This window comes from Schistocerca piceifrons, chromosome X, assembly GCF_021461385.2.
Source record: "Schistocerca piceifrons isolate TAMUIC-IGC-003096 chromosome X, iqSchPice1.1, whole genome shotgun sequence".
NCBI lineage: Eukaryota > Metazoa > Arthropoda > Insecta > Orthoptera > Acrididae > Schistocerca > Schistocerca piceifrons.
The window spans coordinates 74,693,087-74,718,661 of record NC_060149.1 but is presented as its reverse complement, the minus strand read 5'-3'; the positions used below and the strand labels follow the sequence as shown (position 1 = coordinate 74,718,661).

General features: G+C 44.9%; 1 protein-coding gene across 1 annotated transcript in view; it reads left to right on the top strand.

Annotated features, from left to right (window-relative positions):
• LOC124722181 overlaps positions 1-25,575 on the top strand; it is a 997,523-nt gene that overhangs the window by 147,070 nt on the left and 824,878 nt on the right. Inside the window, exon 3 of the mRNA XM_047247381.1 lies at positions 8,272-8,494. Coding sequence (XP_047103337.1) covers positions 8,272-8,494 — 223 coding nt within the window. The remainder of the gene's footprint in view (positions 1-8,271; positions 8,495-25,575) is intronic.

Genomic DNA, 25,575 nt, shown 5'->3' with positions numbered 1-25,575 from the left:
GTATTTGACACATCTGTGCCTTCCTGATACAGTTGTAGCTTTTATTTTACCGTCTGTAGGGCTGCATGGGAGTGTCCTTTCTTTGAGGTACAAATTTTTTTAATCTATGGCGGTGGAGTCACCATAATCTGGCAATGCGCCACACGTAGGGGCTTTATAATTCACGTATCCGAAGATATGCAAAACTGAGTTAATGTATCTTCGAAATTATGTATGATAATTACAGAGCTTATAGCATACTTGTAATACTTATACATCTGACGATGGCAATATAATTTTACTGAAACTAGTAATCAGGATATTTAACAACAGCGATTGGGTATAATAATTATAAAACTTGTAACATATTTGTAATACTTACAGATCGGTAGATGGCGAAATAACTTTGATGAAACTAGTAATCAGGGAATGTACCAACTGAGATCTGGGCATTTAAACTTCTTTTTTGGAAGCTGTTTTACATTTATGGAGAGATCGCTCTTCTTCTGACAATTCAAGTAACTACAGATTTAATAATGTTGTTGTTGTGGTCTTCAGTCCTGAGACTGGTTTGATGCAGCTCTCCATGCTACTCTATCCTGTGCAAGCTTCTTCATCTCCCGGTACCTACTGCAACCTACATCTTTCTGATTTTGCTTAGTGTATTCATCTCTTGGTCTCCCTCTACGATTTTTACCCTCCACACTGCCCTCCAATACTAAATTGGTGATCCCTTGATGCCTCAACACATGTCCTACCAACCGATCCCTTCTTCTAGTCAAGTTGTGCCACAAACTTCTCTTCTCCCCGATCCTATTCAATACATCCTCATTAGTTATGTGATCTACCCATCTAATCTGCAGCATTCTTATGTAGCACTACATTTCAAAAGCTTCTATTCTCTTCTTGTCCAAACTATTTATCGTCCATGTTTCACTTCCATACATGGCTACACTCCATACAAATACTTTAAGAAATGACTTCCTGACACTTAAATCTATACTCCATGTTAACAAATTTCTCTTCTTCAGAAACGCTTTCCTTGCCATTGCCAGTCTACATTTTATATCCTCTCTACTTCGACCATCATCAGTTATTTTGCTCCCCAAATAGCAAAATTCCTTTACTACTTTAAGTGTCTCATTTCCTAATCTAATTCCCTCACTATATTCACTATAATATATACACAAATATGGATACATACAAAATTCGTAATTCGTTGATATTTAGTACAAGACAGAGACGTGGTTTCATGCGTGGTACAAAGAAATGGTGTTTCGAAATCACTCCACAAGCATACCACACTTTTGGAAGTATTTTCGCTAATCATCGTGCTAATATAAACGATAAACGCCTTTAAACAATAGTAGACGTAAGTATATTTTCAAATATACGCATGTTTCCGTCTTGTGTCGTGTCTTTCCATCTCTAGTTTTTCCTTTTTATTGTTTGTTTCTTCTATGTTACATGATATAAAAATTGTCGTATCCCGGAAACATTATGCTTGTACTCATCGGAATAAGCAGAAGGTTTTACCTGCCTCGATCCACATCTACATCTACATGGTTACTCTGCAATTCACACTAAAGTGCCTGGCAGAGGGTTCATCGAACCATTTTCATACTGCTTCTCTACCATTCCACTCTCGAATGGTGCGTAGGAATAAGGGACACCTAAATCTCTCCCTTCGAGCTCTGTTTTCTCTTTCTTATTATGATGATCATTTCTCCCTACGTAGGTGGTGTCAACAAAAATTTTCGCATTCGGAAGAGAAAGCTGGTGATTGAAATTTCGTATATAGATCTCGCCGCAAAGAAAACCGCCTTTGTTTCAGTGACTGCCACCGCAACTCCCGTATCATATCAGTAATACTCTCACCCCTATTGCGCGATAACACGAAACGGGCTGCCCTTCCTTGCACCCCTCGATGTCCTCCGTCAATCCCACCTGGTAAGGATCCCACGCCGCGCAGCAGTATTCCAGCAGAGGTCGGACAAGTGTAATGTAGGCTGTCTCTTTAGTGGGTTTGTTGCATCTTCTAAGTGTTCTGCAAACAAAGCGCAATCTTTGTTTCGCCTTCGGCACAATATTATCTATGTGGTCTTTCCAATTTAAGTTGCTCGTAATTGTAATTCCTAGGTATTTAGTCGAATTGACAGCCCTCAGATTTGTGCGATTTATTGTATACCCAAAATTTATCGGATTTCTTTTAGTACGCATGTGGATGACCTCACAGTTTTCATTGTTTAGTGCCATTTGCCACTTTTCGCACTCTCTCTAGATCATTTTGTAATTGGAATTGATCGTCTGATGATTTTACTAGACTGTAAACTACAGCATCATCTGCAAACAATCTAAGGGGACTGCTCAGATTATCACCTAGGTCATTTATGTAGATCAGGAACAACAGAGGGCCTATGACACTACCTTGCGGAACGCCAGATATCACTTCTGTTCTACTCGATGATTTACCGTCTATCACTACGAACTGTAACCTCTCTGAGAGGGAATCATGAATCTAGTCGCACAACTGAGACGATACTGCAAATGCACGCAATTTGATTATTAGTCGCTTGTGAGGAACGGTATCAAAAGCCCTCCAGAAATCCAGGAATATGGAATCGATCTGAGATCCTTTGCCGACAGCACTCATTACTTCATGAGAATAAAGAGCTACACTCCTGGAAATGGAAAAAAGAACATATTGACACCGGTGTGTCAGACCCACCATACTTGCTCCGGACACTGCCAGAGGGCTGTACAAGCAATGATCACACGCACGGCACAGCGGACACACCAGGAACCGCGGTGTTGGCCGTCGAATGGCGCTAGCTGCGCAGCATTTGTGCACCGCCGCCGTCAGTGTCAGCCAGTTTGCCGTGCCATACGGAGCGCCATCGCAATCTTTAACACTGGTAGCATGCCGCGACAGCGTGGACGTGAACCGTATGTGCAGTTGACGGACTTTGAGCGAGGGCGTATAGTGGGCATGCGGGAGGCCGGGTGGACGTACCGCCGAATTGCTCAACACGTGGGGCGTGAGGTCTCCACAGTACATCGATGTTGTCACCAGTGGTCGGCGGAAGGTGCACGTGCCCGTCGACCTGGGACCGGACCGCAGCGACGCACGGATGCACGCCAAGACCGTAGGATCCTACGCAGTGCCGTAGGGGACCGCACCGCCACTTCCCAGCAAATTAGGGACACTGTTGCTCCTGGGGTATCGGCGAGGACCATTCGCAACCGTCTCCATGAAGCTGGGCTACGGTCCCGCACACCGTTAGGCCGTCTTCCGCTCACGCCCCAACATCGTGCAGCCCGCCTCCAGTGGTGTCGCGACAGGCGTGAATGGAGGGACGAATGGAGACGTGTCGTCTTCAGCGATGAGAGTCGCTTCTGCCTTGGTGCCAATGATGGTCGTATGCGTGTTTGGCGCCGTGCAGGTGAGCGCCACAATCAGGACTGCATACGACCGAGGCACACAGGGCCAACACCCGGCATCATGGTGTGGGGAGCGATCTCCTACACTGGCCGTACACTACTGGTGATCGTCGAGGAGACACTGAATAGTGCACGATACATCCAAACCGTCATCGAACCCATCGTTCTACCATTCCTAGACCGGCAAGGGAACTTGCTGTTCCAACAGGACAATGCACGTCCACATGTATCCCGTGCCACCCAACGTGCTCTAGAAGGTGTAAGTCAACTACCCTGGCCAGCAAGATCTCCGGATCTGTCCCCCATTGAGCATGTTTGGGACTGGATGAAGCGTCGTCTCACGCGGTCTGCACGTCCAGCACGAACGCTGGTCCAACTGAGGCGCCAGGTGGAAATGGCATGGCAAGCCGTTCCACAGGACTACATCCAGCATCTCTACGATCGTCTCCATGGGAGAATAGCAGCCTGCATTGCTGCGAAAGGTGGATATACACTGTACTAGTGCCGACATTGTGCATGCTCTGTTGCCTGTGTCTATGTGCCTGTGGTTCTGTCAGTGTGATCATGTGATGTATCTGACCCCAGGAATGTGTCAATAAAGTTTCCCCTTCCTGGGACAATGAATTCACGGTGTTCTTATTTCAATTTCCAGGAGTGTATGTTGCACAAGAACGATATTTTCTGAATCCGTGTTGGTTATGTATCAATAAATCATTTTCTTCAGGGTGATTCATAATGTTCGAGCACAGTATATGATCGAAAATCCTACTGCAAATTGATTCTCCATGTTGTGGAAGAACGTCAGTACGCCTCACTATGAACGTCAGAGATTTGGGAGATAGGCATTTCGTATTTCGTTATCGGATGTCAGATGAAGGTAAGAGTGAATCCAATCATCACAGGAGTAAGTAGATGGTAGAACGCTTGCTAGGAATTCTGGGATTAGTTTTGAGAATATTAATTGTGGACGTATGGACAATACACAGTACAAGTATTTACCGAATATAGAATCAGAGAGAGCTGCGGAAGAGTCCAGCTTTTACCGTCTATTCTAATAATCGGAGACAAATGTGTCGAGCTGCAGTTCGTTCCTGCTCGACCGGGCGGGATAGCCGAGCGGTCTAGGACGCCTTGTCACGGTGCGCGCGGCTCCCCCCGTCGGCGGTTCGAGTCCTCCCTCGGGCATGGGTGTGTGTGCTGCCCTTAGCGTAAGTTAGTTTAAGTTAAATAGTGTGTAAGCTTAGGGACCGATGACCTCAGCAGTTTGGTCCCATAAGAACTTACCAGAAATTTCCAAGGTTTTCCGTTCCGGCTACCGTAAAAGTACCACATAATTCATTCTTTACAGCACAAAGTCCTACAGCACATTGCACAGAAACTCAGCCAGCACACACTCAGCATACATCAACGCCTCGCCGCTTCCATCCATGATAATACTGGTTGCAGCTGCCCGTTACGTGTTCGCGTTAGCTCTGGTTCGACAAATCGATTCTTATCTGTCACTAGCAAACACTACTGTTAGTCAACTGATAGTGGCTGAACTGTGAATCGAAAGACATTCTTATGCATTCTGCAAGATATGCATTAATATATGGCCAGACATATACAGGGTGTCCCAGATGGAATGATTAATCGTCAGGATATGTCAGGAACAATATTTCGAAGCAAAAACGTCTAGTAATCATCGGCTCTAAAATGAATACCTTAAGAGCTATGAACATTTCTTCATTTTAGATACTGTGAAAAAAACCTCTTCGTGTGCGAGCTCTTCGCTTTTCATATTTTGGCAGGAGGTAGTATGGACTTTTATTCTTGATTTGATCCGTACTACCGCCTCTCAAAGTATGGAAAGCGAAGAGCTTAGAGTAGAACAGATTTGTTTTACAGTATCGAAGATGAACTGCTCAGAATTTTTGATGTTATGGCCTACAGTCCGAAGACTGGTTTGATGCAGATCTCATGCTACTCTACCCTGTGCAAGCCTCCTCATCTCCGAATAACTACGGAAACCTACATCCGATTGAACCTGCATACTGTATTCATCTCTTGATCTCCCTCTAAAATTTTACGCCTCCCCCCTCCACACTTACTCTCAGTATGCGTCCTATCAGCCGATCCCGTCTTTTAGTCGAGATGTGCCACAAATTTGTTTTCTCCCCAGATCTGTTCAGTACCTCCTCATTGGTTACATGATCTGCCGTCTAATCTTCAGCATTCTTCTGTAGCAGCACATTTGAAAACCTTCTGTTCTCTTCTTGTCTGAAGTGTCACTAAGCGTTTTTGCTGCGAATGATCGTTCCTGTCATATCCTTGAATATTACCATTCCTGCTGGGATACTCTGTATATGACAAAGTTGGATTTCTGCCAGTAGGTCAAGCTCACGTTCTACATCTACATCTGCATCTACATGGATACTCTGCAAATCACATTTAAGTGCCTGGCAGAGGGTTCATCGAACCACCTTCACAATTTTCTATTATTCCAATCTCGTATAACGCGCGTAAAGAATGAACACCTATATCCGTCCGTACGAGCTCTGATTTCCCTTATTTTATAGTGGTGATCGTTCCCTCCTATGTAGGTCGGTTTCAACAAAATATTTTCGCATTCGGAGGAGAAAGTTGGCGATTGGAATTTCGTGAGAAGATTCCGACGCAACGAAAAACGCCTTTCTTTTAATGATGTCCAGCCCAAATCCTGTATCATTTCTGTGACACTCTCTCCCATATTTCGCGATCATAAAATACGTGCTGCCCTTCTTTGAACTTTTTCGATGTACTCCGTCAGTCCTATCTGGTAAGGATCCCACACCGCGCAGCAGTATTCTAAAAGAGGACGGACAAGTATAGTGTAGGCAGTCTCCTTAGTAGGTCTGTAGCATTTCCTAAGTGTCCTGCCAATAAAATACAGTCTTTGGTTAGACTTCCCCACAACATTTTCTGTGTGTTCCTTTCAATTTAAGTTGTATGTAATTGTAATACCTAGGTATTTAATGGAATTTACGGCTTTTAGATTAGACTGATTTATCGTGTAACCGAAGTTTAACGAGTCCCTTTTAGCACTCATGTGGATGACCTCACACTTTTCGTTATTTAGGGTCAACTGCCAGTTTTCGCACCATTCAGATATCTTTTCTAAATTGTTTTGCAGGTTGTTTTGATCTTCTGATGACTTTATTAGTCGATAAACGACAGCGTCATCTGCAAACAACCGAAGACGACTGCTCATATTGTCTCCCAAATCGTTTATATAGATAAGGAACAGCAAAGGGCCCATAACACTACCTTGGGGAACGCCAGAAATCAGTTCTGTTTTACTCGATGACTTTCCGTCAGTTAGTACGAACTGTGACCTCTCTGACAGGAAATCACAAATCCAGCCGCTTGTGTTTTTTTTTTCCTTTATTGAATTTCGATTTCCCCCGAAGGGGGCGGGCTGGCAGCAGCTTAGTACACCGCTCTTAAGCCTACAGACTTTGTTAGAAATATGAAGAGAATAAATAATTAAAACAGGCGATAAAATCGGAGAATTAAATAGTAACATGGCGAAAAAATCGTGGAACTTAAAACATAGAACAAAGGGATGATTATGCCAATAAAATACATACGAAGCAGACAGGTAAAGCAATAGACAAACAATTAAAAAAAACGGCGACAGTCTGGTTTCTGTTCGCAAAAGACATAAAATTCACACCCAGCGACACCATGGTTTCTGTTCGCAACACGAGAAAGACGAACAACACTGTACAGTCACTGGAACACTGCACTGAAAAGTTAGCAAATGTGACATACCACAGCCGAGAGCAGGTGGGGGGAAGCTGGACAGATGATAGGAAAATAAAAAAAGGGGGGTGGGGAATGAGGACCCATAAGAGGCGGGGGGGTGCCGGCAGACGCGACATGGAGTGGGGAAGGCAGAGGAGGGGAATACAAAAGGACTCTGGGGGGGAGGGGAGAAGGGAAGTAGGGATAGGTTTGGTGGGGAGAAAACAGGATGGAAGGTGGGGGGGAAGAGGGAGCCCAGGGAAAGGACAGAGGAAAGGAGGGCGGGGTGGAGATCACAGTTGATAGGAGGGATAGATGGAGGGAAAGAGGGCATCATCTGGATGGGGAGTTGATGGAAGCCACCTTGGGAAAGGAGATGAAGGGTATAGAGATGGAGGGTAGGTGGGACACAACAGTGAAGGCATGGCAGGGGGCGGGGACAGGAGAGGAGAGGAGCAACCAGGGGGTGAGGGATATCAAGGCGGTAGGACGTGTAGAGTATGCAGATATGTTCGAGGAACAGGAGCAGATGGGGGAAAGGAATGAGGTCATAGAGGATCCGCATGGGGGACGGGAGGCGTATACGGAATGTGAGGCAGAGTGCATGACGCTCAAGGATCTGGAGGGACTGACATAACAGAGGATGGAACGGATTAAGGATTTGTAGGTGTGGAGGATGGTAGAGGGGTGCAAACCCCATGTGCGGCCAGAGAGGAGTTTGAGGAGTCGGAGGCAGTTGTGGGCTTTGGATTGGATGGAGCGAAGATGAGGGATCCATGTGAGATGACGGTCAATGGTGAGGGTGGGCGTGAGGCGGACAGGACGGGCGCAGACGGTAAGGGAGAAATCCAGGAGCCGGAAGGAGCGAGTGGTACGACCTACGATGATTGCCTGGGTCTTGGAAGGATTGATTTTCAGGAGCAGCCGCTTGTGTGGTACATGAAACAAATTTCAAGTAATCGCTTTGAAATTTACAGCCAGAGAGTGTTTATATTTTATATACCTTTCTTTTTCTCTACAACTTTGAACTGAACGGTTTATGTCGTTTCAGACACTTGCAGTTGGGCTGGGTGTTCCGTGTTGCAGGCCGGCGTGCCACAGCTCGCTGTTCCAGACGTGGGAGACGCTGCTGCAGGAGGTGGAGGTGGACTCGCAGGCGCACGCCGACATCGCGTCCATCCTGGGCCGGCAGGTGGCGCGGCCCCTGCTCGAGCGCACCTTCCACCGCAAGATCCAGTCGCGCAAGGTCTTCACGCATCGCGAGAGTTTCGAGGTCATCCTAGCCAAGGCAGAGGACAAGTTAGCCAAGGTTTGTGCCAGCCTCTCACTGTAACATCGAAAGACAACCACAGTTCCGCGTGGAATTTTCGTGCCAACAAGGTGCTCGTACGTATCTCCAGGCCCTTTTGGGGAGCTACCCTAAGTTGATGAACCTGGTTTTCCCATGACGGCAGTGCAAGTTCTCTGGACATTGCTAAGAAGGAAGGGAAAGAAAGTTTTAACGTCCCATCGACGACGAAGTCTTCGGAGTCGGCACATAAGCTCGTATTGGGGAAATACAGCTGCGTGTCCCTTGGAGGGTAGGACGTCAAACGGGCCGACGTGGAGCACGAGAGGCACCACAGGACATTTTAATTTCCATTGTCTATACTTTTACAAATAAATTCATAAAACTTTGTCACCATGACCAGGAAGGATTCAGAATTCACACTCATAGCAGTGGAAGTTCGAAAACATAACGAAATAATTTTCTTTATATGTGAAATTTCATCATTTTTTTCACTTACTAATGGCAGCATTTGTTGCTATAGGTACACTTTTCTTCATAAGTAAGAGAGATTCTTCGATGAATTTTGCACAGCATACAAACCATACTTAAAGGTGTATGAAACTCTAGAATTTTCCACATCTATTAAAAACTGTGGTAAAAATTGAGGTAATTAACAATACAATTTGTGCTTTTTCTAAACATGAAGTTTAAAATATAACATCTCATTCGCTTTCCCATAAATTACATAAAGTCTAGAGTTTCATACACCTGTAAATATGGTATGTATGCTGTGCAAAATTCATCGAAGAATCTCTCCAACTTATGAAGAAAAGTGTACCTATAGTAACAAATGCAGCCATAAGTATGTGAAAAAATGACGAAATTTCACATGTAAAAAATATTATTTTGTTATGTTTTCGAACTTCGACTGAAATGAGTGTGAATCCTGAATCCTTCCTGGTGATGCTGACAAAGTTTTATGACTTCATTTGTAAAAGTATAGACACTGGAAATTAAAATGTCCTGTGATGCCTCTCCTGCTCCAAGTCGGCAAGTTTGACGTCCTACCCCCCTTAAAAGACACCCTCTCTTCATTTGCCATAACTGATTTACGGAAATCGTGGGAAATCAATATCTAGATAGCCAAATGGGGATTTGATTCTCTATCTTCTCGGATGTGAATCCAGTGACTTACTTCTGCGCTACCCCTTTCGTTCTGACATAAGAAACGCTTTAAAACACCACCAGTCACCAGAATGAGATTTTCACTCTGCAGCGGAGTTTGCGCTGATATGAAACTTCCTGGCGATTAAAACTGTGTTCGCAGGAGAGCTTCTGTAAAGTTTGGAAGGGAGGAGACGAGATACTGGCAGAAGTAAAAGCTGTGAGGATTGGGCGTGAGTCGTGCTTGGGTAGCTCAGTGGTGGAGCACTTGCCCGCGAAAGGTCAAGGGCCCGAGTTCGAGTCTCGGTCCGGCACACAGTTTTAATCTGCCAGGAAGTTTCAGCACCAGTCATCTTCCCAAGGAACAGCACTCTAGAATGAATTGATTTCTTTATGTTGAGAAGCACAGCCACGATTCAAAGAGAGACGTAATTATAACCACATAAATTGGTCGGTTGAAATAACTGATTCTTTCAGCACTGTTGTCACTCTGAAGTTTTTGTGAAGAGCACCTACAACACAATATCAACAACTACAATTGTGCATCAACCGAAACGATAAAACCTGTTCTACCATACCGGACTATAACAAAATAGTAGTGAGGTACCTACATTACTTACTTACAAGTGAGTGTGGACTCGTTGTCATAATAGGTGTGATATACTTCTGTTCGACTCTCCACGCTTTCCATAAATCCGCTGTCAATCTATTGCAAATAGATTGCGGCAGATGAAAACTGCTTTGTTGCTCATACCCTAAGTTTTGCATAATATCAGTTGATTTTGAGGTAGCATAACGAACAGTTTCGGTCAATACACAAAATTACGTGATACTATCCATTCATTTCCATATTGATCGTTTTACTTATATTCACTTTATCAGCTTTCTTTGCGTGGTTAAAGTTTGCATGTTTGGTTTCTGTTTTAGAAATTATCACCCGCGTTACTCGCACGTATTGGAAGGCAGAACCACTTCTTATTCGCACTGATATAATGGGTTTTTGGGCAGATAAATTTCATCAGGTAAACCTCCTAAGCTCGATATGAGAACGATGCTCATCTTATTTTGGCAGTTTTTAGAAAACCTTTTGAAGCAATTAGTGTATTGCAATCGAAGCAGGCGGTCAAAATACCTCGATTATAAACAGTTGTTTCACTTAAAAGACGACGTTTTCATTACTATAAATAGGGTGTTTCTAAAATGAATGTAAAGATGGAAGTTCTGGTAGAGTGGGTCATAACAAGCAACTTTCACATAGCAACCCAAGTCCGCATCCCTTAGGATTCGACGCTGGATGTCATTTAATAGCGTCGCGGGCCGCCGGGATTGTAGGCATACAGCCCGCCATCCGAGACGAAATGGTAGCAGGTATTCTGGGCGGGATAACACCAAGGAGTTTCTTCCGCCATTTGCTGGAACGCGAAATCGTTGCGTTTGACAGTGCAAATTCTTCTTTGATACGTTGTCGGACAGCGAGCGGCACCTGTGGACGTTCCAGAATCTGGTTCGGCATGAATCAGTGTGTCAAACTGGGAGACTCTTGTGTTTGGTACTGTGCGAAGCGGATTGTAAATGTCGCGTTTTTAGTGAAAGGTCACACATGCACTGTGCTTCTGGGCGGTGGATGGAAAGGCTCTCACTGCTCAACGGCTGTATTTTCAGCTGTTCCTGAATAGTCGAGTGCCAGATCCACACACGTTCACCCCGTCCACACCCACTTAAGAGACACAGGTGAACTTGATGTGAGTTGTCCACTGGCAAGGTATCGTAATGGTGCTTGTGCGTTTATGGCCTACCTCGAAACCCGATGGATTTATTTTGCGCTACAGGAGCGAAGGCTGGGCGGACGCGGTCGTTAACGTACAGAGTGTGCACCCGAGTTTGAGGAAGAGACGTTAGTACTGCTCCAAAACACGCCCTCAACAAGCTCTCGGAGTGTTGATCGAGAAATGGGTGTAAGCCATTACACGGTCTGCTGTATGTGGAATGAAAAAGATTTGCACCCTTACCGCCTTCAGAACGTTCAAGCCCTTAACCAAGAAGATTTTCCGCATCGCACTGACTTTGCCAGTGGTTTTTGCAGAAGTGTGCGATTCAACCTGAAGTCCCACACTTTTTACTTTTTTATGGATGAGGCATACTTTACAAGGGAAGCTGTGTTCAACAGCCACAATCAACAAGTGCGGGCACGGGAAAATCCGTACGCCGCTTTTGTGGATGGTCACCAAGACCGCATCACAGTCAACGGTTGGGCTGGTTTGATAGGCGACCTGATTGGTCCATACATGCTCCCCGACGACTGAACGCAAACAGATACTTAATCCTCTTTAGATATATACTGACGGAGTTATTGGAACATGTCCTCTACGTGCAACAGCTCACGTAGTACCAGCATGAGGGTGCATCTGAGCACTTCGATCATGTGGTCGAAATTATTTGGATGAGACCTCTGGTGAGAAATGGCTAGGGCGCGGTGGACCGTTGGCATGGCCTGAACGTTCCTCCTAATTGACGCCACTCGATTTTTTTCGTCTGGGGACATCTGAAAACTGTTTACGAAGCATCTATCGAGACAGCTAAAGAGTGAATAGCGTGAAAAACGGTAGCCTCTGAAGTAATGTCCACATTGCCAATGGTGTTTGAAAGGGAGCGACAATATCTCAGGCGTCATTGAACGGCGTAATTTAGAACTGTTTTCTTAAATATTTTCGAATAAAGGCCATGAAACGTCAACCCCACGTATCCTTTACTTTGATGTCACAAATAAATTGAAAACGTTGCCCGGCACAACTGCGACCGTGTCGACTCGGATGCGGTTTGTATGCCTGTCTTCCCCGTGGCGCAAAAGCACTCCGACTTCAGGCTACAAGTGGCCCATCGGGACCTTACGACCCACGTGTCAGCCTCAGCTGAGGATGAGGATAGGAGGGGCGTGTGGTCAGCACACCGCTCTCCCGGTCGTTATGATGGTTTTCTTTGACCGGAGCCGCTGCTATTCATGCGAGTAGCTCGTCAATTGGCATCGCGAGGCTTAATGCACTGCGAGAAATGGCAACAGCGCATGGCGGCCCGGATGGTCATCCACCCACGTGCCGGCCACTCCCGACAGCGCTTAACTTCGCTGATCTGACGGGAAACGGTGTATCCACTGCGGCAAGGCCATTGCCCCCCGTGGCGCGCGACGCTTTTAAATGAAACTTAGGGCTGAATGCTAAGGAATGCGGACATGGGTGACTATGTGAAAGTTGCTTGCTAGGATCTTCTCTTTCAGCCCTTTCATTATTAAATTCATTTTATAAACACCCTGTATTTATTAAAACATCGACAAACGCATACCAATAACTTTCGTATTGTTCAAATAACTTACGGGAATGCAGAGGGTGACGTCGTCGACAACCACCGATATTTCGAATGGAGGGCGCCCTGTCATTTTCAAGACAAAACTGCAACAAGTAAGCGCTGTGCAAAGGAATTTAAACCTCGGTTCTCAAAGAAACTCCGGAAAGAATACTCACAGGCACTGTAAACACTAGCGTCATCATAAACCAAAGATGAGCGACTTCGGAAGTCATCGATGGTGAAATTAATATCAACGGTTGAGATATCATACATTTGTTCCTCTACTTTTTGAGAAGGCAGTACGCAGGATTCCACGCAGAATTTAAACAAAAACCACAATCTCTATTTGTAAGATTCGTTGCTAATTTAATCTCGTAGTATTCTATAGGATGGCCGGTGCCAAGACAATGTTCTGCAATTTCGGATTTGCTCGAATGTTACAAGCATGTGTGTCGCTTATGGGCAGTGCTCATCAATATATGACATGCCACAAGTGCAAAGAATACGGTAGACAACTGCCTTACGAAAACCTAGATCATACTTAACGAAGCCTAAAAGTACCCTGATCTTATATGGTGGTCAAAAAACGCACTTCACATCATATTTCCGAAAAATACAACTAATCCTGTTCGAAATGCTTCCTGCGTAAGGCAAAAAGGCCGAAGACTTTGGCGCTATCTCGGTATTATCATCACTCAGCTGGTGAACAGTTGGTCGATAGCGCAAGGTACGCGTGATCTGTCTCTCACCGTAACCATTCTGACGAAAGGTGACTTCGAGACGGGCTAACTCAGCTGAAAAACTCTCAGGGGCCGAGATGACGTAGGCGCTGTGATCCATGACACGAAGTACCCCTTCACGTTGAGTCGGATGGTGACCACTACCAGCCTGCAGATACAAGTCGGTGCGAGTAGGCTTCCTGTAAACGAAATACCCCAACGTAGCATCCACCTTCCTCCTGACCAACACATCAAGAAAGGGAAGCCAGCCATCCATTTCTATCTCCACCGTTAAACAAATATTCGGCTCAGTATCTTGGTTTGCGTAAAGCGTGTGTCTATCGTATTCCTAGCAGTTGTGGCATGTCATATATTGTCGGACTTTTAGGACTGTGGAGGACCGGTGAACTGATCACAAGCGGCACACACGCTTACAACAGTCGAGCAAATCCACCATTGCAGAATACTGTCTTGGTACCGGTCATCCTGTGGAATACAACAACTAGGTGATCTGGCATGCACTTCCAGCTATTGGAATAGTGTTATTAAGGACTCTGTTGAGATAAATTAGAAGGAATCTAATAAAAAGGGATGGTGGTTTCTGTTTAAATTCTGCATGGAATCCTGCTCTTTCCCTTGCCAAAAAATAGAGGGACAGAGTTTATGCTACCTGGCCCGATGATTACTAATTTCACTATTGATAACTCGGCCAATTTTGGTTCGTTATGGCGCTAATATTTACGGTGTGTGTGAGTGTTATCTTTCCAGAGTTTTCAAAGAACCGAGATTTTAAATTCCCTTGCACAGCGCAGCGCTTACTTGCTGTGATTTTGTGTTGATAATTGCAAGGTCTGCTCGATGACGTCACCCGGCTGCATTCCCGTAAGTTAAACGAACATCGTTTACGCCGGAAGAAACTCAGGTCTCACAAGTTGCGTATTACTTTATCTAGCCGAAATCCAATTACAGTTTCATAATCGACTAATCAGATGGAAGCGTTTGATGTACATCGTGATGAAATTTTGTTAGACTTTTTCTGACGTTTTTCTAGTAATTTTTGTGTCTGTATATTTTTAGTCCTTTCCATCCCTTTCAACCCGATTCAGTAAAAACTTTATAATCACAATTCGCACGTGACCAGAAACAGCAATTTGTGAGGGATTTCCGCTTCACTTGTATAGACCGAACTACAAGGACGTACTGAAAATTAATGCCTCCGAGTTTTTTTATCCGGTTATCAATATCGTTTGAAGTATTACATGTCATGTATATTACTCGGTCAGATTTCGCACCTTCCTGACGGAAGTTGCAACCCTCCGCCCCAACAGGGCTCCCAATTGTTGGGTGTACTCAGTGTGGAACGTAATTATGTCGCTGCGTGAGAAACAGCGTGTTGTAATCGAATTTCTAACCGCGCGATACGGGCCTCCAATTGATGTCCATATAAGAATGAAATGTGTCTTGAGCGTGAGGGTGATGGGCTCTTTGACAATCTTGTGACAGATGATGGAAGTTGGGTTCACCATTTTAGCCCAGAGAGCAAGAGAGCTCCGCCACAAAGGATCACCAACGCCTAAAAAATACAAGACCATACCATCAGCAGGCGAAGTCATCCTCACTGTGTTCTAGGATGTCCAAGGTGTGGTACAGTTGGGATTCATGCCTAAAGAGACCACTATAAACTCTGCGAGATACTGCGAGACCCCAAGAAAACTGAAAGCAGGAATTCGAAAAGTTGGTCCACACATGGATCACCCTCTCCTTCAACATGATAATGCCGGACCATACACGAGCCCTGTGACATTTTCAAAACAATCCGACGCCTTGGGTTCACTGTCGTCGATCATCTTCCATACAGTCGAGTCTTGGTCCCATAAGATTTTTATCTGTTTCCAAAACTCAAAGAACATCTTCGAGGACTTCACTTGGATAGTGATGAAGTGATGCAAGCAGAGGTGAGGTTGTGGCTCCGTCAACAAAGCCAAATATTCAACAATGAAGGTATCAACAAGCTGGTCTCTCATTGGGAGAAGTGTGTTCGTCGCCAGGGTGACTATGTTGAGAAATAAAAATGTAGATATGAGGAATAAAGATGTAAAATGTTGATAAAGTCTTATTTACTTAAAAATCTTTAAGAACTGACACATAAAATTTCAGAGGCATTACTTTTCAGCACACGCCTTTAGAACAAGAAAAAAAATGGTTCAAATGGCTCTGAGCACTATGGGACTCAACTGCTGAGGTCATTAGTCCCCTAGAACTTAGAACTAGTTAAACCTAACTAACCTAAGGACATCACAAACATCCATGCCCGAGGCAGGATTCGAACCTGCGACCGTAGCGGTCTTGCGGTTCCAGACTGCAGCGCCTTTAACCGCACGGCCACTTCGGCCGGCTTTAGAACAAGAGAAAAAAGTCTAAATATTATGGATGACTCAGTGGGGTATTGTAGGTTATGTTTGGAAGTGTAGGTATATGTAGAGACATATTTAATGGTTGGGAAGTGGGAGATGATTGAAGTTCCATTAGGAGAGAACAGACAAAGCATAAAGGAGTATGGAAGAGCAGATCAGAGTGCCATGCTAAATGCAAGTCATTTTGAATGTTTTCGATTCTCTAAACATAAGTGTTTTTTTTTCCTTTATTGATTTTCGATGTCCCCCCCCCCCCCCCCAGATGGGGGGGGGGGCGGTCTGACAGCAGCTTAATATGCTGCTCTACAACCGAGAGAAGAGCTAAACAAACAATGGCAAGATAACAAACAATATAAAAAGGCGATAAAACGGTGACTTTGTGAATCACAGTAAAATAGTGGAAAGTTGCAGAATTTCAAACATAAAAACACGGCGTTAACAATGAGGATGAAAACACACAGCAAGTAGGCAGGCACAATTAGAAAACACGGCGACAGTCTGATGTCTGTTGGCACGAGATAAACAACACAACTAGCGACAGTATGGTGGCTTTTCGCAACACTGACAGTTGACGCACAACACGGAACATTCACTGAAAACAGCGCTATTGGCGACACAGCGGCAGATGGGGGCGGGGGGAGGACCCGGACCGATGAGGGGGGAAAGGGGGGGCAGGAGTGGAAAAGAAAAAAAAAGGGGGGGAGCCGGTAGAGGAAGAGGACATAGAAAAAAGAGGGGCAAAGCGGACGCGAGAAAGAGTGGCGAAGGCAGTGGAGGGGAAAGCAAAAGGACTCGGGGAAAACGTAAGTGGACGCAACCTAAAATATGAAAAGCATAGAGCATGCAGTGGATACGAGAACAACAGTACGTAGGCCTACATGAAGTAATTTTCTTCAATACTGAAAGTACGTACTGTTGTTATCGAAACAGCTACTTATCACACGCCTGTTATACCTGTTATTCTTTAGTACGAGAATTGCCCAGAAGTAATGCACCGCATTTTCTTTTTTCCTCAGCTGAAAACAATGCTACGAATGTGAAACGTTAAGTATGTATTCTTTGAAGTATCTAGAGTGAGCGCGCCAAGTTTCCGTTATTTCCGACAGATAGCGTAGCTGCAGTACAGTTTCAAAATGGCGTCTGTAGGTGATGTACGTTGCAAGCAACGTGCCGTCATTGAATATCTTACTGCATAAAAAGAAACTCTGGAGAATATTGACAAACGCTTGTTCTAAGTCTATAGAGCATGTGCTGTCGAGAGAAGTACAGTTAGTCGGTGGGCACGGAGGCGAGGTCATCAAATGGCGGTTCAGGGGAGCTCCACGATTTGCAGCCGGCCGTGGTGACCGAGCGGTTCTAGGCGCTACAGTCTGGGACCGTGCGGCCGCTGCGGTCGAAGGTTCGAATCCTGCCTCGGGCATGGATGGGTGTGATGTCCTTAGGTTAGATAGGTTTAAGAAGTTCTAAGTTCTAGGGGACTGATAACCTTAGAAGTTAAGTCCCATAGTGCTCAGAGCCATTTGAACCACGATTTTGCAGCGGTCGGGGAGGCCATCCACGGTTGTCTCACGTGACATGTTGCAGCGAGCTGACGTCATTGGCAAGGACAGACACATTACGACTCGGCAGTTGACGCTGCATCTGTCAATCAGCAAAGTAAGTGTGGATGCAATTATCCGCAATGTGGGATGTTCAAAAGTGTGTACAAGATGGGTCCCGCGGTGACTGACGGTGGATCATAAATCAACGTTTTGAAGCTGAGGGGGAGGCCTTCTTCTCCCGTATTGTGAAAGGTGGTGAAACCTGATTTCATCATTTTGAGCCCGAAACAAGACTATGAGAGATGGAATGGCTCCATTCGCACTCCCCACAGAAGAAATAATTCAAAGCAACTTCTTCCGCCAGTAAGGTCATGATCACCGTATTCTGGGACTGTGAAGGTGTGATTCTCATTGATGTGAAACCAAGAGGCGGTACCATTAGTTCAGAAGCTTATGTCAACACATTAACAAACCCCAAGACGCCTTCCGGCAACTTCAGCGTCACAGCAATCCAGGAGATGTTATGCTGCAACACGATAACGCTGGGACCCACACACGTCTGAGGACTGCTGAACGCATCGCAAAACAGGGTTCGACAGTATTACCCCATCCACCCTACAGCTCTGACCCAGTCTCTCGATCTTCCACTTGTTTGGACCATTAAAGGATGCTATTCGTGTAAGACATTTTGAGGACGATGAGGAGGTGATTCACTCAGTGAAGCACTGGCTCCGCCACCAGGATAAGGATTGGTACGTGCGCTTATTTCGCGCTGGAGCAAGGCCATAGAACGGGATGCATATTACGTGGAAAATAGAGTATGTAGATAAAACACCATTCTTTCGTGTGTGTAATTCTAATAATATTCAATAAAGAATTGTATGTGTCCATTGATGACCGTGCAATATTAAACTAACACTGCATGTGTTTCTCGTATGAAGGTCTGTCCATATTCATCAGTAACTACACCTCTGCGATTTCCTTGTAATGTTATATCCAGTTCAGACGTATAGATTTTTTACACTACTGGCCATTAAAATTGCTACACCACGAAGATGACGTGCTACAGACGCGAAATTTAACAGACAGGAAGAAGATGCTGTGATATGCAAATGATTAGCTTTTCAGAGCATTCACACAAGGTTGGCGCCGGCGGCGACACCTACAACGTGCAGACATGAGGAAAGTTTCCAACCGATTTCTTATACACAAACAGCAGTTGACCGGCGTTGTCAGGTGAAACGTTGTTGTGATGCCTCGTGTAAGGAGGAAAAATTCGTACCATCACGTTTCCGATTTTGATAAAGGTCGGATTGTAGCCTATCGCGATTTAGGTTTATCGTATCGCGACATTGCTGCTAGCGTTGGTCGAGATCTATTGACTGTTAGCAGAATATGGAATCGGTGGGTTCAGGAGGGTAGCACGGAACGCCGTGCTGGATCCCAACGGCCTCGTATCACTAGCAGTCGAGATGACAGGCATCTTATCCGCATGGCTGTAACGGATCGTGCAGCCACGTCTCGATCCCTGAGTCAACAGATGGGGACGTTTGCAAGACGACAACCATCTGCACGAACAGTTCGACGACGTTTCCAGCACCATGGTCCATCAGCTCGGAGACCATGGCTGCGGTTACCCTTGACGCTGCATCACAGACAGGAGAGCAAGCGATGGTGCACTCAACGACGAACCTGGGTGCACGAATGGCAAAACGCCATTTTTTCGGATGAATCCAGGTTCTGTTTACAGCATCATGATGGTCGCATCCGTGTTTGGCGACATCGCGGTGAACGCACATTGGAAGTGTGTATTCGTCATCGCCATACTGGCGTATCACCCGGCGTGATGGTATGAGGTGCCCTTGGTTGCACGTCTCGGTCACCTCTTGTTCGCACTGACGGCACTTTGAACAGTGGACGTTACATTTCAGATGTGTCACGACCCATGGCTCTACCCTTCATTCGATCCTTGCGAAACCCTACATTTCAGCAGGATATTGCACTACCACATGCTGCAGGTCCTGTACGGGCCTTTCTGGATACAGAAAATGTTCGTCTGCTGGCCTGGCCAGCACATTCTCCAGATCTCTCGCCAATTGAAAACGTCTGGTCAATGATCGCCAGTCACTACTCTTGATGAACTGTGGTATCGTGTTGAAGCTGCATGGGCAGCTGTACCTGTACACGCCATCCAAGCTCTGTTTGACTCAATGCCCAGGCGTATCAAGGCCGTTATTACGGCCAAAGGTGGTTGTTCTGGGTGCTGATTTCTCAGGATCTATGTACCCAAATTGCCTGAAAATGTAATCACATGTCAGTTCTAGTATAATGTATTGGTCCAATGAATAGCCGTTTATAATCTGCATTTCTTCTTGGTGTAGCAATTTTAATGGCCAGTAGTGTATGTACTTGAGTTACGACATACTTTAGTTTTCACTATTATGGCGCACTTGTAGTTGAGAATGACATAAGATCGAAACTGATTGCAGCGCTAAATTAAATAAGTTCTTCAACCAAATTGCCTCTTTGGAAATAGTTATAGGTTTCTTCGATCCTACAGCGAGTTTCTGTTATGAAAGAGAGTTCAGAGTTGAGTTTGTTTTTGAATCTGAAGTATTTTTGGGCGTCGTGCGGGAGGGAACACGAGTGTGTCTCGGAAGTTTTAGTAAGTGACGGTCGATATCCAGTTGGACGGGACAAGTTATGATAGGGTGGATAGCGTGATTACTGATCTTTTCATCTTTCATCCGGTGACCAGTGTAAGCGAAGCAAATTAATAACTAACAGGACAGGGGTATGTCTCCAAAAATGCACTTAGTGAGGGTCAAATAAACGATTAAACTATGTCGTTCCACGGAGACCAACATATTTCACTCGATAAGAATGTTTATTTCTCATGCCTGTTAACTTTAACCAAAAGACTTTTCGCCTTCAAGGTAGTTTTGGGAGACACAGGCAGCTTGAGGAGACGCACGTGGTGGCGCAGTGATCGAATCTGTCGCGATTTCTTAGTAGTAAACAGAGCGATAAAGGACTGGTAGCAGAGGAGCAGGAGGTGCAATTACTCAACCTTTACATCACATTAGTCGTTCTCCACGGATCTCTAGAATATGGAAAGAAGTCTAAGATATATATGTTATTTAAATTCAAAGCAATGAAATGACTTGATATTTTTTTAATTTTATTCTGTTACAGTGCTAATATTCATTACAAAATAACCTTGAGTATTTATTTAAATAGTTTCTGTGAGTGAGTAGAAAGAGTTTCCCAACAGAAAATTCTTTACTTTAGTCGAAACGTCCACCTCATTACCTGCAAGACATTTAGTATGTATATAATGAAGCAGGTGTCAAAATAGTGAGATTTTAGAAGAAGTCTCTGCAGACAGTTCTAGAAATAATACCGTACTGAATTCTAATAACATGCCTCTATACTCTGGAAATTATGTCGGTGTAAGCTGAGCATCCCCAAAGTATAACTCTGTAGCTCGTTATTGAATACAAATATGCAAAATTAACTATTTTCTTCATTTGCAATATTCCGATATCAACAAGCGTAGCTGAACTAAGGCAGTGCATCAGTTGTAGCCCCTAGGTTTTCAAATTAAGGTTACGATCTACTTCAGAAAATTTCTAGCTTTTGTATTTTATTTATATAGGATATATAGGTTGATGAGTTCTGTGGGAAGTACTGAATTTTACCTCTGTCTTTCCTAGCGTTTATCCCGTTATACACTGTTTACATAACATTTTAACCACCCGTCTGTTCCGCCATGCCCCTACCGTAGCCACTGTTTCCGGTTAACGTGAAGGAGGGAAATCGTTTGCAACCTCTGTCTGCAATCGTATACATTTCGTTCTATGTATTATTGTGTTATAACTATTTGTTTGTCTATCTTGTGGCACAGATATCGGAGAACAGCCCAGAATTTTTCTAAACAAGCGCGGAAAATCGCTTAATAACTGCACGCAGACTGGTCAGTGTACCACAGTCTAGACCAACGGTCGTTAATCCACAGTGCGAGTTCGCTTCTCACCTTCTTATCTCGCAAGCTAGCACACTGTTCCTTAAGCGATACGAGCAAATATAATAATGGATTTTTTTGTGCTAAGTTTATTCTAAATACTATAATGATAATCCACATGTCTTGAACCATCTGCTGATGTTTTCAAATGCTTCACTACTTGCCTTTTAAGTAAGAAGTCGGGTACTAATTTTCATCCCACAATTTCTGTCATTTGCGAAGAGTTCAAAATTAGTATCTCCTGACAATTTAAGTGGAACAAACAACAGAGGACCGTAATGGATCCCTGCGCTACACCAAACTCTTGGTGCATTGTCCTGAGAGTCTAAGCATGGCTATCGCCTCTCGTGCAGCAACTTTACGGTCTAGTCACATTAGTGTGACTATCGCCTATGTTCGACGTCAGTGTTCAATAACCACTCACAGACGACAGATGGCAGCACCAGCAGTGGAGGGTATATGAAGTGTGTCAGAAGGACGCTGAAAACAGTGCAGTTGTTGTAACGTGGAGACGGAGCTATTTATCTCTCGTCCTAAAGGGCTTGATCATTGGCTTTCGGGCCAAGGAAGGAAGCATTTCCGAAACGGCTAAATTTGTAAACTGTTCGCGTGCTGCGGTAGTTAAAGTATATCGTGCATGGCAAAATGGCGCCATCCAAAACCGGTGCGTGGACAGCTGTGGTGCACCAAGGGCCGTAGATGACAGAGGTGAACAAAGACTGTGGAGATGTGCACGGGGGAATATTCGTGCAACTTTTGATCAACTGACCGTCCAGATGAAACGAGGGGCGAATGTTGCTGCGTATTGGCCTCCGCAGCTGGCGCCCGGTTCATGCACCCATGCTGACTGCTGCCCAGGATCGAAATTGCATCCCAGAACCGCTGATGGACGTCCAGTGGCCTTTCCAGATGAATCACATTTTATGCGTGTACGGCGTGACACGTCTCAAAGTAAGCACTCTGCAACAATCATCAGAAGGTTTCAGGCCGAAGGAGGGAGCGTTATGGTCTGTGGAATGTTGTCGTAGTATTCCCTGGGCAATCTCGCCATTCTGGAAGGTACAATGGATCAACACAAGAATGCCTCTATCATTGAGGACCACGTCCGCCCATACATGCTGTTTGTTTTTCTTCGGCATGTTGGCATCTACAAGCAGCACAATGCAAAATGTCACCCAGCTCGCAGTGTACGTGCGTCGTTCAAGGAGCACGAGGATGAGTTTACCGCACTCCTCTGACCACCAAACGCCCCGGATTAAAACCAGATCGAGACTCTGTGAGACCTCATTGATCTACATCTACATCTACGTCCATACTCCGCAAGCCACCTGACGGTGTGTGGCGGAGGGTACCTTCAGTACCTCTATCGGTTCTCCCTTCTATTCCAGTCTCGTATTGTTCGTGGAAAGAAGGACTGTCGGTATGCCTCTGTGTGGGCTCTAATCTCTCTGGTTTTATCCTCATGGTCTCTTCGCGAGATATACGTAGGAGGGAGCAATATACTGCTTGACTCTTCGGTGAAGGTATGTTCTCGAAACTTCAATAAAAGCCCGTACCGAGCTACTGAGCGTCTCTCCTGCAGAGTCTTCCACTGGAGTTTATCTATCATCTCCGTAACGCTTTCGCGATTACTAAATGATCCTGTAACGAAGCGCGCTGCTCTCCGTTGGATCTTCTCTATCTCTTCTATCAACCCTATCTGGTACGGATCCCACACTGCTGAGCAGTATTCAAGCAGTGGGCGAACAAGCGTACTGTAACCTACTTCCTTTGTTTTCGGATTGCATTTCCTTAGGATTCTTCCAATGAATCTCAGTCTGGCATCTGCTTTACCGACGATCAACATTATATGATCATTCCATTTTAAATCACTCCTAATGCGTACTCCCAGATAATTTATGGTATTAACTGCTTCCAGTTGCTGACCTGCTATTTTGTAGCTAAATGATAAAGGATCTATCTTTCTGTATATTCGCAGCACATTACACTTGTCTACATTGAGATTCAATTGCCATTCCCTGCACCATGCGTCAATTCGCTGCAGTTCCTCCTGCATTTCAATACAATTTTCCATTGTTACAACCTCTCGGTACACCACAGCATCATCTGCAAAAAGCCTCAGTGAACTTCCGATGTCATCCACCAGGTCATTTATGTATATTGTGAATAGCAACGGTCCTATGACACTCCCCTGCGGCACACCTGAAATCACTCTTACTTCGGAAGACTTCTCTCCATTGAGAATAACATGCTGCGTCCTGTTATCTAGGAACTCCTCAATCCAATCACACAATTGGTCTGATAGTCCATATGCTCTTACTTTGTTCATTAAACGACTGTGGGGAACTGTATCGAATGCCTTGCGGAAGTCAAGAAACACGGCATCTACCTGTGAACCCGTGTCTATGGCCCTCTGAGTCTCGTGGACGAATAGCGCGAGCTGGGTTTCACATGACCGTCTTTTTCGAAACCCATGCTGATTCCTACAGAGTAGATTTCTAGTCTCCAGAAAAGTCATTATACTCGAACACAATACGTGTTCCAAAATTCTGCAACTGTTCGACGTTAGAGATATAGGTCTATAGTTCTGCACATCTGTTCGACGTCCCTTCTTGAAAACGGGGATGACCTGTGCCCTTTTCCAATCCTTTGGAACGCTACGCTCTTCTAGAGACCTACGGTACACCGCTGCAAGAAGGGGGGCAAGTTCCTTCGCGTACTCTGTGTAAAATTGAACTGGTATCCCATCAGGTCCAGAGGCCTTTCCTCTTTTGAGCGATTTTAATTGTTTCTCTATCCCTCTGTCGTCTATTTCGATATCTACCATTTTGTCATCTGTGCGACAATCTAGAGAAGGAACTACAGTGCAATCTTCCTCTGTGAAACAACTTTGGAAAAAGACATTTAGTATTTCGGCCTTTAGTCTGTCATCCTCTGTTTCAGTACCATTTTGGTCACAGAGTGTCTGGACATTTTGTTTTGATCCACCTACCGCTTTGACATAAGACCAAAATTTCTTAGGATTTTCTGCCAAGTCAGTACATAGAACTTTACTTTCGAATTCATTGAACGCCTCTCGCATAGCCCTCCTCACACTACATTTCGCTTCGTGTAATTTTTGTTTGTCTGCAAGGCTTTGGCTATGTTTATGTTTGCTGTGAAGTTCCCTTTGCTTCCGCAGCAGTTTTCTAACTCGGGCTGTTTACGCCATGGTTCCTCAACCGAGGAACATAGTGTAGCTGGCCACGATACTGCAATCGGCATGGTCCCACATCCCTGTCAGTACCTTCCAGAAACTCACTGACTCTCTTCCTGCGTGTCTTGAGTGGTCTGCCCTGCAAAGCATGAGTATTGAGGATTTCGACAGGTGGTCTCATTTATGGAAGTGGGTATTGTACAAGTATACCACCGCAAAACACGTCTAGGAGAACACAGCCTATAATAACAGAAGTCTTCTGGTGTTTGTCGAGCGCAGGATACCTACAGAACATGTTTCAGTCCATTCTGCTGACACTTCCACGACGTCAGGGAAATGTTCTCTTTTAGCAAGAGAAAACACATTTACACTCATCTCGCGTTATGCAGCCTGTTGCCCAAGATGTTCGTCAATTCCTCTACGCAGGACGATCACCTGTCCTGTCCACATTGAGTATGTGTGGAACATGATGGGAGAAGCCCAGTTCTGTCTATCAAACTGAAAAATCCGTCGACTAATAAATGTAAGTAGCGTGCAACAATTTCTCTCATTGTAACACCCGAGAATTCTTTTATCGTTATATGCGCGACTTCAGGCCTGTAATTTGAGTAAATGTCCCCATATAGGAAACGTTCTCCACAGTTTGTCCGTAGGTTTATGATCCTTGATTATGATTGCACACCTATCCTGTGTGTGAATAAAACTTCACATGATGTTCACCGT